The following is a 13,021-nucleotide window of genomic DNA, read 5'->3' as shown; positions in this document are numbered from 1 at the left end:
GAAAGAGAAGTGTGTTTGTGTGTGTAAGGTTATCAACTCAGCAGTGGATTTGTCACATGGTGATAACATCTTTTAGGATGCCAAGCCCAGCTTAAACACTAATCTCAGGGGCCTGCAACAACAGAAGCTATTTATAACTTAGTTTGTGTATCTGTGATAGGTAATCGAGCTCTGTTTTGTGTGTCAAATTGAAGCCTACCACACACATCCTTTTCCTGGCCTTTATTTTGGGTCCCTGCCCAGCCCACCTTCCAAAATACTTGCATTCAATCCACCGGGACTCTTCTCTAACAAACCCCAAGGATCTGCATACATGTCCCAGCCCATCCTCGGCCATTTAAACAACCTGTGCTCGGCTCCAGAGTGGGTCTAAAAACAATGCGCTCACCCTCTTGCAGATACAATACCCACATTTCTTTCAACTTACATCAGGCTCCCTTTATCTCTCCCTGGAGACGGTACCCACCCTTTGCACACATAGCAGCCATTGTTTTTCACTGGCCAGTGGGACGAGTTCAAGGTTTCATTTCTGATACACTGTTATGACTGCACTGCATCATGTAAACCTTACTAAGGACGGTTTGTCTCCCATGGCTCCTCCTTTTCCAGCATTAAGCATGTTTATTTATTATATTATTACAACAATTTAAATCTTAAATTGTTTAATAAGAATGTATGAATTGCAGTTTAAGATTGAACATTTACATCTATGCATTTGGAAGATGTACTAACAGTACATTGCAAAAAGCTAATGCATGTATTCCCTGGCAATCAAAACCATGACCTTGGTATTGCTAGCATTATGCAGCACCATGTTTGGGCTCCATTGAATGTGGCAGTTGTTTGGTCATCTCTGTCTTTTGATCACTGCTGAGGACCGATGTATAGGATGGACAGTAATTGTCATTTCTGTTGCATACGCACTGAGGCCAGAGAGCCCTTTTATCTGGTAGTCACTTTATGTCCCTGATACTTGCAGAGCCTAAGAGCAGTTGAGGATACAAACTCTGTGTCATTTTGCACATACAACATTTACACGCACACGCATACAGTGACATAAAAGTCTTTAAGAAACAGCTTATTTCAAAAATGTGCGAGGACATTATCACACTTTGACCTGGAGGTCTTACATATACTTTTGTCCTGTTCTTCCCCTCTTCTTTAGGCTATGCTTACACCGCAAGACAAAGTGTCCGATTTCACTTCTGATCAAGCATGATACACGTGTTTTTGGCAGAAGTCTCTTATGCTCACCATGGGTGCATTTGATCAAAAAATAAAGTAAAAACATTAATATTGTGAATATTCATGTAAATATGAATATTATTACAAAACTTTTTCTGTATTTCAAGATATTTTAAAATGTAAGGACACACACACACACACACACACATATATATATATATATATTATTATTATATTTTTTTTTATTTTTTTTTTATTTTTTAAGATCTTTTGAATAAAATAATAAACTGCTCTAAAATGCCAGCTATAATAAGGCTTGTTGATATAAATATTTTATCAAATTAAGATGTTCTTTATATATATATATATATATATATATATATATATATATATATATATATATATATGTTTTGTTTCGGCATAAAACTAATTTTTTTAATTTTTCTTCTTTTTTTCAGTTTTGGTAAACAACAGATTTATTTATTTGGATTTATATCTAAATATGAAGTATAACCAGATCTTCCAGGTTCACACTATCATCAAAAAAATGTTTTGATTGAAAAAAAATCTGTTGGACCACATTGAGCTGCAGCGTGACCATAGCCCTTTTGTCCTCTAGACAACAGTCTGTTCTGTTCACAGTTCATTCTTCAGGTTAAGGACATCAAAGGTCATGAGAACATGCATGTCATTGCTTTCTTTAGTGACAGCAGCAAGCTTGAGTTGTGTGGCATTTCCAGTGACAGCCTCACCTTCCCAAACTCTGCTCTTATTCATCTTCAGATCGGTTCGCTTCTCTCCCACCACACACACTCTTTGCGCACCTGGTACCCGCACTCGAAAACTCACTGAACTTTGTGGGGCCAGCACACCTGTGCGGGGCTCCAGCAGCACACACCCTCTTCCCCACGCTGAATACACACATGGAAACGGATCTCCGGGCTTGTCACACACACTCCTGATTATAAAATCACACAGTGACATGTAGTCCTGCTGAGGGGGTTTGCGTCCATAAATACCAAGACGATAGATTCCCGCTCTGGGCATACACACACTTACGGTTACTTTAGTATCTGTAAATGTCAAGAGTACATATCGGGAGAGAGGAAAATGAGCCTGCTCATGCAGCTCAGCACAGAGCACCGCATGTATTTGCAGCTCTGGCGAAGCGCTTTGGAAGGTAATGTTGCACCGGCCCTGGTGTGTGTTCACTATTGCCCCTGTGTGGCTGAAATGGGACAGTCCTGATTCTTGAGTACGCAACCCGGGACCACACCACAGGCCCAGGTCTGGAGGATACAGAGCGTTTGGGTTCAACCCTGGGCTTTGACAGTGCAGCAGGTAGTTCCCAGCATTTTGAAAAGTCCCACTTCCACTGTCGTAATCCTGCACAAATATAGACAGCCGGTAAAATCCTTTGTATGGGCACATGACGTTACACACCAGCTGCTCTGCTGTGATCTGCGAAGCAAGGCAGCGCTTGGCTGTGTTGACTTCGAGCTCATGGTGCATGAGCTCGCACACCATCATCAGAGGTCGTGATGTGTGTAGGATCACCTTGCACTCGCCACCTGCATCCACCTCCACGGCCTCTTCCCCAGTGAAATTGCAACCCTTGACACCTAGTGCTGATGCCCCTGCTGCTATGCCCCAGTTCAGGTATGGGTTATCAGGCAGGGCCTGCCTCTTCTGGATACTCGGGCACTCCAGTTCAAGAGAGCAAATCCACCGCAGAGCACCAGATTCACCCTCTCGCCGGGCGAACAGTTTCACCTCATAGGCCCCAGGCTCTGGGGGCAGTAATCGCAACTTCATTCCTTGACGAGTCACTGACAGGAGACCACAGGAGCTGTCAACCTCCTCCTGCTTTAGAGCTCCTGTCTGGGGATCCCGCTGCCTCATCTCATACGAAAAGGTCAACGGTCTGGAGGAGCTCACAGACACATTTGCTTCCCCGTCATCTGTCGGAAACAAATTTTGACACTTTTGCAAAATGTTATAGTAATATTGTGTAATTTTCACATTGGAAAAGTATGGAAGTGACAACATGTAAATAAGGAAGTAAAATCCTTAAAGGGGACATGGGATGCCCATTTTCCACAAGTTGGTATGATTCTTTAGGCTCTTCATGAAATCTCTGCAACATACGTTGGTTAAAATTCCTTAATGGTTTAGTAAAAAAAAAAAAATGTATGCTGTAAAAAACAGCTCTGTTTACAGTGAGCCGTTTTGGTGCATGTCACTTTAAATGATAATGAGCTCTTGCTCACCCCGCCCCTCTCTTGTTTTATGTTTATTTGGTGGCACATTACCATCAAAAACAAAAGTAAGTCTTCTGTGGCTCTGATATATGTATGCATGGAGAATCACTCCTGAATTTACAATGGTTGACATAGTAATAACAATAATCATTTTTTAATTGCGAAATTGTGTTCTGGGGAGGGGGGCCCTCGGTAGAAATTGGTTATGTAAAGTAGAAAGGGAACAGGGACTGAAGTGGCCTGATCCTACTTGCTTTAAGGTATTACTGATACAACTGGGATATTTTGTCGATCTTTGTGACTGCATGACTCTTTATTAATGGTAAAATAAAACATAGCCATAGGCTGCTGTCAGATTCTTTGTTTAGCCAATCAGAACGCATTTGAGCGTGGCAGGAATTCTGAGCACTTTTGGAGGGTGCTAAATCAATATTAGCTCTTTCTCATCTGTCAACAGTTACACAGCCAAATGCCCTAAAAATGAGTACAGAAAAGTGTCCGGACATGATCATGATTTCTCCCAATGGGATGGGAAAGCAATCTGTACTGCTCATCTCTGGACGAAATTACTGGAGGCCCAAGCTAATATATTTTCCAGGGGGGCTGAGAAACCCTAGTGGGTTGTAACTGCATTGCACTGCAATACTTTTCATTGTTTTTCAATGCATGCATATTAGACCGAAGTGTTCGTGATACACTTTATACTGCATCTCTTGTATGAGTGTTTGTTTTAAAAAAGTTTAGATGTAAAAACTCATCTCAAGACCTTCTATTTTCAGGAGTGACACCACATTTAGCTTCAGTGTGTGTGCATCTATTCAGTGCCCGTGTACCAGTAGAGGCTTTGTCAAGCTTTCTTCGTGGTTCCACAAATGTTTACACTAACTTAATACTCATGCCTTTATTTGCTGCAGTGCATGCTAAAGACAGTATTCAGGAAGTTTTAGTTACAATAACTTTTTTCTCATGAGACAGTCTAATCTGTGCAGCATACGGTCTAATCTGTTTTCTCAGAGCTTCTCACCACGAGCTGATGCCAGCAGCCGCCTATTATCTAATTACAATGTGGTAGACATTATGTGTGCTTCACTAATCTTCCATTTTGAGTTTGTGCATTATTCCGTTTTGCATATGTGTAGTTGTGTCGTTAGTGGATGTTTTGTGTGTGTACGTATACCTGTTATGGTGTTGTACTGTTTGGGTTGTGAAAGGGTCAATCCAAAGTGATAAAATGCTGAGGTCTTCAAGGGTCTTGATTCAAAATCTTCCATGGAGATGGGAGTGGTTAGCAGTTGCCAGGTCTGGTCATCAGGGAAATGTGAGTTTATGAACTCACTAGGTTCAGTAAGAAAATAAAAGTCGTCATACCTGAAACACACAGCCATCGTTACTTATTTTCCCACTCTTTAGTGTGGAATAATACACTGTTTTTTCATTTTCAAAGATCGCACTGTGAGTTCCAATTTCCCTGAAGACTGTACATTTGCATCTGCTAAACCAAACCAACCAGATCCGAGATGAATTGCATAACATACTTTGATTTTGAATGAACTATAATCCCATGAAGCATTGCAAATGATGTAACCAAATGAAACGTGATAGCACAATATAAATATAGATTTATAGTCGTGATTTAGAAGTGAGAATGCATTTTCAGTTTATTGCTAAATATTCATAAATAATAGTGTAGGGAAACTGAGTTGACTCATTCACAATGCTTCTTTGGCGGTTGTCTTTATTTGCTGTCTTAATCAGTTTTTCCACAACTCTTTCATTCTTGGATATTAGTAGTGTAATTGCTCACTGGCTAATAAATTTAATTTATTAAATTATGCTAATTGATGTATTCAACAGATACATATCCAGTCAGTTAATAACATTAGAATCAATTAAATACAAATACAAACTATTCTCTACAATGCATTAATTAATTATTTTAACTCTTGCATGCTGTAGAAAATATTGTTGTAGTATGTAAAAACTACTCATGATTTGTCTGCATATACTGTAGTCTGCAGTATGTGTGTACTGTATGATATGAATAACTGACACTTCTGAGGAGCCTGACCTCTTCACAAATGTTTTGCTTTTCATATCCACAGTGCCAGCGCCCCAGCAAGCGTCGAGCAGCCACCACTGACCCCCCACGAAGACAGCATTCCACTCATGATCGGAAGGCTTCTCAGCTAAACTGTGCCCGGCCTGGTATCCAACGCCTTTGCTGTACCCGCTCACCTCCACACACACAATGCCCACCTCCCTAGAGAAACAGAGAAAGTTCAGAGCTGCATTCTACTGGCATGATGTGTGTATTTATAAACTTGTCGCCATTTACCTGCACATTTCCACACAGAGGCCTGAGTATCCACTACATACACCCTTTCCTGTCCTGATGACCTCATCAGAGGAGCAAATCTTCTGAGAAAGACCAAGGTACCCCTCCAAGTCATACTCTGCACACACAAACACATGAAACATTTTACTGGAGGAAGTAGACTAAAATATTTAAACATGCTTTGACTCTAAAGAATTGTGTAGAAAGAGTTTTCACTCAAAATTAGCTATTAAATTTCACAAACAACTACAAAAAAATGACAAGGTGAATTGTGAAATTACATGAAATTGTCTTGTAAAACAGTCCAATACTTTTTTTTTTTTTTTTTTTTACAACTTAGTAAAATAATTTTTTAAGTGCATGCATTTTTGCACGTGCAATTACCAATATTTTGGCATAGCCAGATCCATATGGCCCTGAGTTTTTCCACATCATTTCTGCCCCCCTCAGTGACTGCACGAGCAATCTTCTGAGCATCAAATACTTCCTGCTCCCTCAACTGAAAAACACATGTTCATGCATAAATCTATTGTTTATAACAGGGCTGTCCAATCCTGCTCTTGGAGGGCCACTGTCCTACAGAGTTTAGCTCCACACCCAATTCCACACACCTGGATCAACGTCTAAAATCTGTAGAATCTTCAAGACAGGTATTTTGTGATAAGTCGGAGCCAAACTCTGCAAGACATTGATCCTCCAGGACCATGACATAGAAACAAAGACTTGTGTGTTTTCTGTTACCTCTCTTCCTTTCTGGATTGAGAATGTGTCTACTTTGTTGAAAACATCTCTGCTGGAGAACAGCAATTTTCTGGGTTTTCTCTGAGAGGTGGAGACTGCAGGTAGATAAGGTCTCCCAGACTGCGTGCCAGGGCTGGCAGCTGAGAGGGGTTTCACAATCTCTTCTTGGCTCTTTTTCACAGTGCTCCTCTTTCTTACACTCACTGACTTCGCCGCGCACTCAGCGGACAGTTGGCGCTTTGTACTCGGCCGTTGTTCCTCACATAACTTCTCTTCATAGTTCTCTAACAATACCTTATGTGAAACCACATTTTCTTGTATCGGTATAATGGATAATGGCTTTGGGTCATTTTGCTCCACTGAAGGTGAACCTCCTCGGTGGCTCTTAATAGTCAAACAGACGTTAGTGCTGTTCTCATCCTTCATGCTGGTCTGTTGGCTGTCAGGTACATTCTGAAGCTTGTATTTGATCACATCCTTTTCGATTTTGAAATCAAAGTTTTGTTGATGTGAGTCACTGTTTAAATCTGTGACGGTTTCTTCTGGTTGGCGGCCTCTCTCACCGTTTTCTGTCGTGATTGATTGTTGATCAGTTTGAGCTTTATCAGTGCAGATGAGAGGAAAGGAGAACATCTGAACTCAAACTGACATCATCCTGCTTGTTATATCACTTTCAACTCAGAAACTAACATCTGATGACATAGTCCATACTTCATACTATCTCTTCTTAGTTTCAGAGCACTACAAAATACATTTAAAATGCAATTAGATGGAAAAATCTTACCTTTCGCAGGTGTGAAACTCATACCTTCTGTCAGTTCTAGTATTGTTGGTAGTAGCAGATTTATATAATGTTTTGATTTCTGCTGCAGGGGTCTGTACATATCTATTTTCTCCCTGTGTCCACCCCTATGAAAGGAAAGCATGCTAAAAATACACTTGGACTTATCATGACAGCCAATGAGCTCAAAGATACAAGAGATGGGGGCGAAAGAAGGGCATTTGATATTGGCACAGAAGGTGAAGAAGGTTGTGGTTGGTAAATGATAAATTTATTTGCTAACAAACATGTGTAAACAAGTTTATCTTGACCTTGTTAAGGGTATTAAAGTCTTTGTGTGAATGTTTAGTCTGCTTAGGATAAAAAAATAAAAGTGGGAGGAACAATCACACAAATACATAACAATAATTCATCAAAATAATCATTATCTCCTTCAGTGCCAGTCCTGGACTCGTTAACCCTGCTCTCCAAATTACTATCCTTCTGTAAATAAAATCACTGATATGGAAATTGTAGCTGACCTTAGTGGATACTGTCACTATGTGCAGGAAAACAAAGCAGTTTTTATTTCCATACATAGAGACCCTTCCTTCGAAAACATCCTCATTGGCTTGGGTTCTATGTTGGGGGCCCTCAAGGGGTCTTCTTACATACCCCCTCTAGCAGGCTGAATTACCCCTGACCAATTACCCATCGGCAGTGTGCCAGAATAGCAATGACTAGAGTTTATTTATGAAGTTCTCCCCTTCAGGTTGCCTAAGTTTTCCTGTTTCTGGTTTGCATAATGTCTTTTCCATATACATGCAGCCTTGTAGATAACACAAGGACATGAGGTGATGGTCTTTCTCTCCTGTGATAATAAAGAAGCCCGAAAAGGTAGCCTTGAACAGTATAACAAACATTTATAGGCATAGTGTGCTTTGTCTCCTAGAAACTTTGGCTTCTGGTTCCATGAAGAACCATTCATGGAAACTTTGGGTAAATGAAGGTTCTGTGGTGTAGATTACTAAAATGTTATTTGCACTAGGAAAATATGTTTTGAGAACTTCACTGAAAGAACAACGGTTCATCGCTATGAAAACCCCCTTTTGAAATGTTATTTTTAAAAAAGTGTATCTATATCTTCTGTAGGCAGAACATAAAATACCAGTGGTTCTCAATCATCAACCGGCACTGCACATTGTGGATATCTCCCTTATCTGCTACACTTGATTCAACTCATCAGCTCATTAGTAGAGGCTCCATGAACTGAACTGGGTAAATCAGATAAGAAAGACAAATGTCCAGTGCTGTGATACTAAAGGATCAGTATTAGGCTACGGAGTAACACAGTGTTCTTTAGCCTACTAGAGATCTCAAAACTAAACTGAATAAAGTATCCCAAATTCACAGTCACAGCTCCCTAGAGAATCCAACGCCTAAACTAAACTGAATAAAGTATCCCAAATTCACAGTCACAGCTACAGAAAAAAATGAATAAATAAATAGATAAATAAATAAATTAATATATTATGAAACTGCTTCAGGGCTCTCCAAACTGCACAGAAAGCACGTGTGGCGTTCTCTGCGCGCTCTCTAGTGGGGAACATTTCTCTCATACTAGTTTTAACTCATTACTGTATATCAGTTATTAGTCCTCTATATTGATTTAAAGTCACGCGTTTAAACTATTCTATATATCTAAAATCCACACAACAGTGATGTTGATGGTGCATCCGTGTCCAGTCGCACTCTTTTGCTGGAGCGTGATTGGTCCAGATTCACGAGCTTTTGTTCGCGTGCTGCACCTCTTGCGCTCCTGCTGTCATGCACACCTGCGGAACACTCGCGCGCACCGCTAGTATGCCAGTCTGTGTTTCACACTCAGGAGAAAAGAGAACAACTTGACCAGTTAGACTGGATATAAAGATAAGCTAACTCCCAGAAAAGCTTCCTCTGGATGTGATTTCAGACATTTGAAGGTGTACCAAACTGAAAGACATCATGAAGTCGGATGAAGACGGGAAAGACATGAGGGGAGTGACTGTTAACCGCTTTGCTGAAGGTAAGAATATTTGTATCGACACGGACAAGGTGAGAAACTTAATGAAAATACAGTATTTAAGGAAATATGCTTGTAGTAGTTGTAAGATGTTATATGTTATGAATACAAGTGTAAGTGTTTTTGTGGTAAACCTGAAAGTCCTGTTAATGTCGCGTCAATTGAACATAGCTACTTCACTGAAAAAAATAAATAAAATAATAATATTGGACGAACATCAAACAGAAGGACCCTTTCATTGAAGAAACTTGCAGTATTTTGGAAAGTAGTTTTACTTTTTTTAGCTGATATTCAATCATACTTGTGTTGTTGTAAAGTCACAATAATTATAACAATATTATTATTGCATGGTTACCATGGTCATTTTTAGGAGATAGGCCTGTGGCGTTTTCCAGAAACCCAACTCTAGCCTTCATTATCACTGCCACAGTCTGTCATATCATCTAGTCCTGTTATTCAAGACAAGCACAAGGCCAAAGACTGGAGAAGTGATAACAACAGTACAACCTGACCAACCATGAAACATATGGTTAATTTATAAATCATATTGTAAAGGTATTTATTATGCAAATCTGTTAATATATCACTTAATATAATATCCATGCAGTTATTTGACCATGTACTGTAGTAGCACTTACCCAAAAAGGAATGTCTGTCGAACCCAGAAATCTGATGTTATCGTCTGCTATTTATTTATTTATTTTTTGATAAAAAGTGTAGTCATTAATAATTCTGGATGTATTAACACATTTAAATGGAAAATGTGTATGAACAATGATTTTGTATCAGCATAATTACCTCTTTATTCATGATTAAGCTGTATTTTCTGTTCCCTATCAAGACTGACACAACAAAGAAAGGATGAGTGTCCCAATAGCTCGCTATATAATAGAGCTGCACATAAGCTGCCTTGGCTCATGCTCTTAGGGTAATGAGGGAAGGAAGGACTGCTGGATAAAGATTCATCTTTTTATTCTGCTGTCTTTCAGCTGTTAGTCTCACAAAGTCAAAAGCTATCAGGCTGTCTGATCAAAGAGGATACCCTGTTTATTTATCTATACAAAACATTTAGAAAGCCTCTTTTTAAAGCATCATTGCACACCTGTAAGAATCAAGATCCACCACAGCAGTGGTGCCATTTCAGACTCTCATTCGGCTGACAAAAATCAGAAAGTTCTCTTAGCTGTCGTGTAGACATAACATGCTTTCTCCCACATATTCTCTTGTCCTTAGAGCTTATGAAATACTGCACGTGTGAGGTAACTCCGAATTATTGTTGCACACTTTGTTATTGCATCATCTTAGGTTGTGAATTCAATAGATTTTGTGATAGACTGTATCAAAGATTGCTCCATCTTTCATATTTGTTCTAGGTGTCAAGATATTGTGATATTATAAATGTATTGTTTTCTTAACTCCAAATCTCCCTGTGAATGCATGCTCTCTCACAGGCATGTGCACATGCACTCACACAGACACACATACTCTCACTGATGCATTACTTACATTAGGTGAGGGTCCAGGGGAAGGAAGCTCCACCCTTTGTTGTTAACTCAGTTTGACTGTTGGCTCTTCCTGGAGATACAATACAACTCTGTGTTCTTGAATGTGTGTGTGTGTTTGTGTGTGTGCATGTTTTTGTGAAGCAAACCCAAAAATACCTGTTGTTTGCATGGCTCGACCTTAATGCTTGTAGCAAAGCAAATAAAATAAAATTTGAATAAAGTTATTCAATCTGACATCTTATTTCAGCCTATAAAATGACCCATTTTGACATGTTACTGCATTTGCAGGGGATAGTAATATTTCAGTAGGCTGGGTTCCAGTGTGAATGCAAAGTGGACTGAGATCCAGTAAGATTCAGTCACTCACACACACATTTCAGTTAAAAGTTTAAAGTCAGCATGACATGACAATTCATTTGATAACTTTTTAAATGCAGCTTACTGATCTTATTGGGAACAGTTCGTTGATATGTTTATTATTTTTTTTAATTGACTTTGGAATTCTTAATTAAAATTTCATGACTGGAACTTCCTGTGAAACAACAAACTTCTCTTTGTTGATATATACCTGACTTCACCAAACAATTTGTTCTCATTTTGTTGCCCCTTTCTCAGAATTGATCTCAAGCTCGCATTCAGATCTGCATCCAATCAACAAAGAAAGTATAGAACTACTGTATGTCCCCCTACGCTTTTCTTTTTAAAATCCATTTCACTAAGATATGCTCACAATATGGAGAAAAAGACCCTCACTACTTCTGTTTCAAAAATAGCAGTGAAAGGACTCAGGTCTTAACACTTTTTTTTAATAACTGCAGTAATTTTGCATTACACACACACACACACACACACATTCCTGCATGATAATAAGACATAAACATAATTTGTAACAAAAATCTAGAATACATTAAAGAAAACCAAACATATATGTTTGCTAGCCATAAAATTGATGTTGTAGTTAAATGCATTTTTCTTTTCTTTTTTCAGTTGTGACATTTTTGAATCTCTTGAGTCTTTAATCTTGTTGACCTGTGCTGCAAAAATACCCTGTTTATAATTTTGGATCACTATATAGTTGACTACATATTTCTTATGTCTTTTGCTATTAATTGGAATGAACAGAAACTGTTCCTAGAGTAAATTATTAGGTTTATTTATCTAAAAACCAATTACTTGTGTTTGTGATGTGAATAGATAGCTCAGGAGTTATGCAAAAAGATAGTGTGTGACGTTTTGGGGTTGTACCTCTTGTCTTAAAGTGTTACTGTCAGCAGTCACAACTCATAAATCTCCAATACCCATTGTTTGTCCAGAAAGACAACAAAACATTTCCTGTGAAGCTTATGATCTGACTATCACAGTCAAACACATATAGGAAGTGAGGTCTAGGGCACACAAGTCACAGCACAAAGTATTCATTAAATGTGTGTGCTTAGGCGATGGCTCCAAAGAGTCATTGTATAAGGTAGTTGTTCAGACCTCTGACAGCCCCACAGGGCACTAGGGGGCAGTGTGTCACCCAGAACCCTCTGCTTTGCTGTAGGGATCTCTTTCTGTTGGGCAATGCACATAGCGTCCCTAATCTAGCCCAAATATTTCACTGTGTGGTATGTGTGGTTGTCTGGCACCTCCGGACAACTCTGCTGAACTCAAGGACAATAGCAAGGTCAGAGACTGACCTCACTCGGTGTACCCACAGCATCCTGTGCCCACATCAGGATTTAACCCTTCACACCCCACATCTCTTTTAAATCAGTCAGGCTATGATTGTGAGGTAGGTTATTTCAGTAGTGTCGTTGTGTAGAATGCTTGGACACGTAGGTGGTCGATCTTGTGCGAGATACTCAGACATAGTTTAGTTCAAAGAGCAGCCGATCACAATACAGTCTAGGGTTTACACAAGATCTGTGTGAACATTACAGCCCCCCCCCACTACACACACACACACATATGCATACACACACACACACACCTCGTCAAACCCTTTTACACACTGCCAGCAGGTGGGTTTTCTGGAAAGAGCCTGTTGATGGCAACAAAGTGGAGGGAGGAGAGAGGGGTTCTACGATTTTTTTTTATAAAGCTTATTGTGAGGGCTGAAATAAAAAACAGATCCCCCATACCCCCCACTCCACTCGACAGAGAAATTAAACAAACAGCCTTGGAATGATG

At 39.5% G+C, this 13,021-nt stretch overlaps 2 protein-coding genes across 3 annotated transcripts in view; one reads left to right on the top strand and one right to left on the bottom strand.

Moving 5' to 3' along the window:
- Positions 1 to 1,609: 1,609 nt before the first annotated feature.
- LOC127969878 (kyphoscoliosis peptidase-like) lies at positions 1,610 to 7,412 on the bottom strand. The gene is made up of 7 exons (XM_052572005.1): positions 7,307 to 7,412; positions 6,523 to 7,121; positions 6,166 to 6,280; positions 5,782 to 5,899; positions 5,515 to 5,706; positions 4,624 to 4,814; positions 1,610 to 3,146 (listed from the first exon to the last, which is right to left on the bottom strand). Exons 1-7 carry the CDS (start codon positions 7,404 to 7,406, stop codon positions 1,822 to 1,824), a joined length of 2,640 nt encoding a protein of 879 aa, XP_052427965.1. The 5' UTR covers positions 7,407 to 7,412; the 3' UTR covers positions 1,610 to 1,821.
- Positions 7,413 to 8,862: 1,450 nt separating this feature from the next.
- LOC127970170 (solute carrier family 4 member 11) overlaps positions 8,863 to 13,021 on the top strand; it is a 70,769-nt gene continuing 66,610 nt past the window's right edge. The window contains exon 1 of one of the 2 annotated variants that reach the window (XM_052572476.1): positions 8,863 to 9,347. In XM_052572476.1, coding sequence (XP_052428436.1) covers positions 9,287 to 9,347 — 61 coding nt within the window. In that variant the 5' untranslated portion in view covers positions 8,863 to 9,286. The remainder of the gene's footprint in view (positions 9,348 to 13,021) is intronic. The other variant, XM_052572473.1, reaches the window with a different exon arrangement.

Source organism: Carassius gibelio, chromosome B13 (genome assembly GCF_023724105.1).
Source record: "Carassius gibelio isolate Cgi1373 ecotype wild population from Czech Republic chromosome B13, carGib1.2-hapl.c, whole genome shotgun sequence".
NCBI classification, from domain to species: Eukaryota; Metazoa; Chordata; class Actinopteri; order Cypriniformes; family Cyprinidae; genus Carassius; species Carassius gibelio.
The sequence above is the reverse complement of the archived record's forward strand: the minus strand, read 5'-3'. Positions and strand labels throughout refer to the sequence as shown.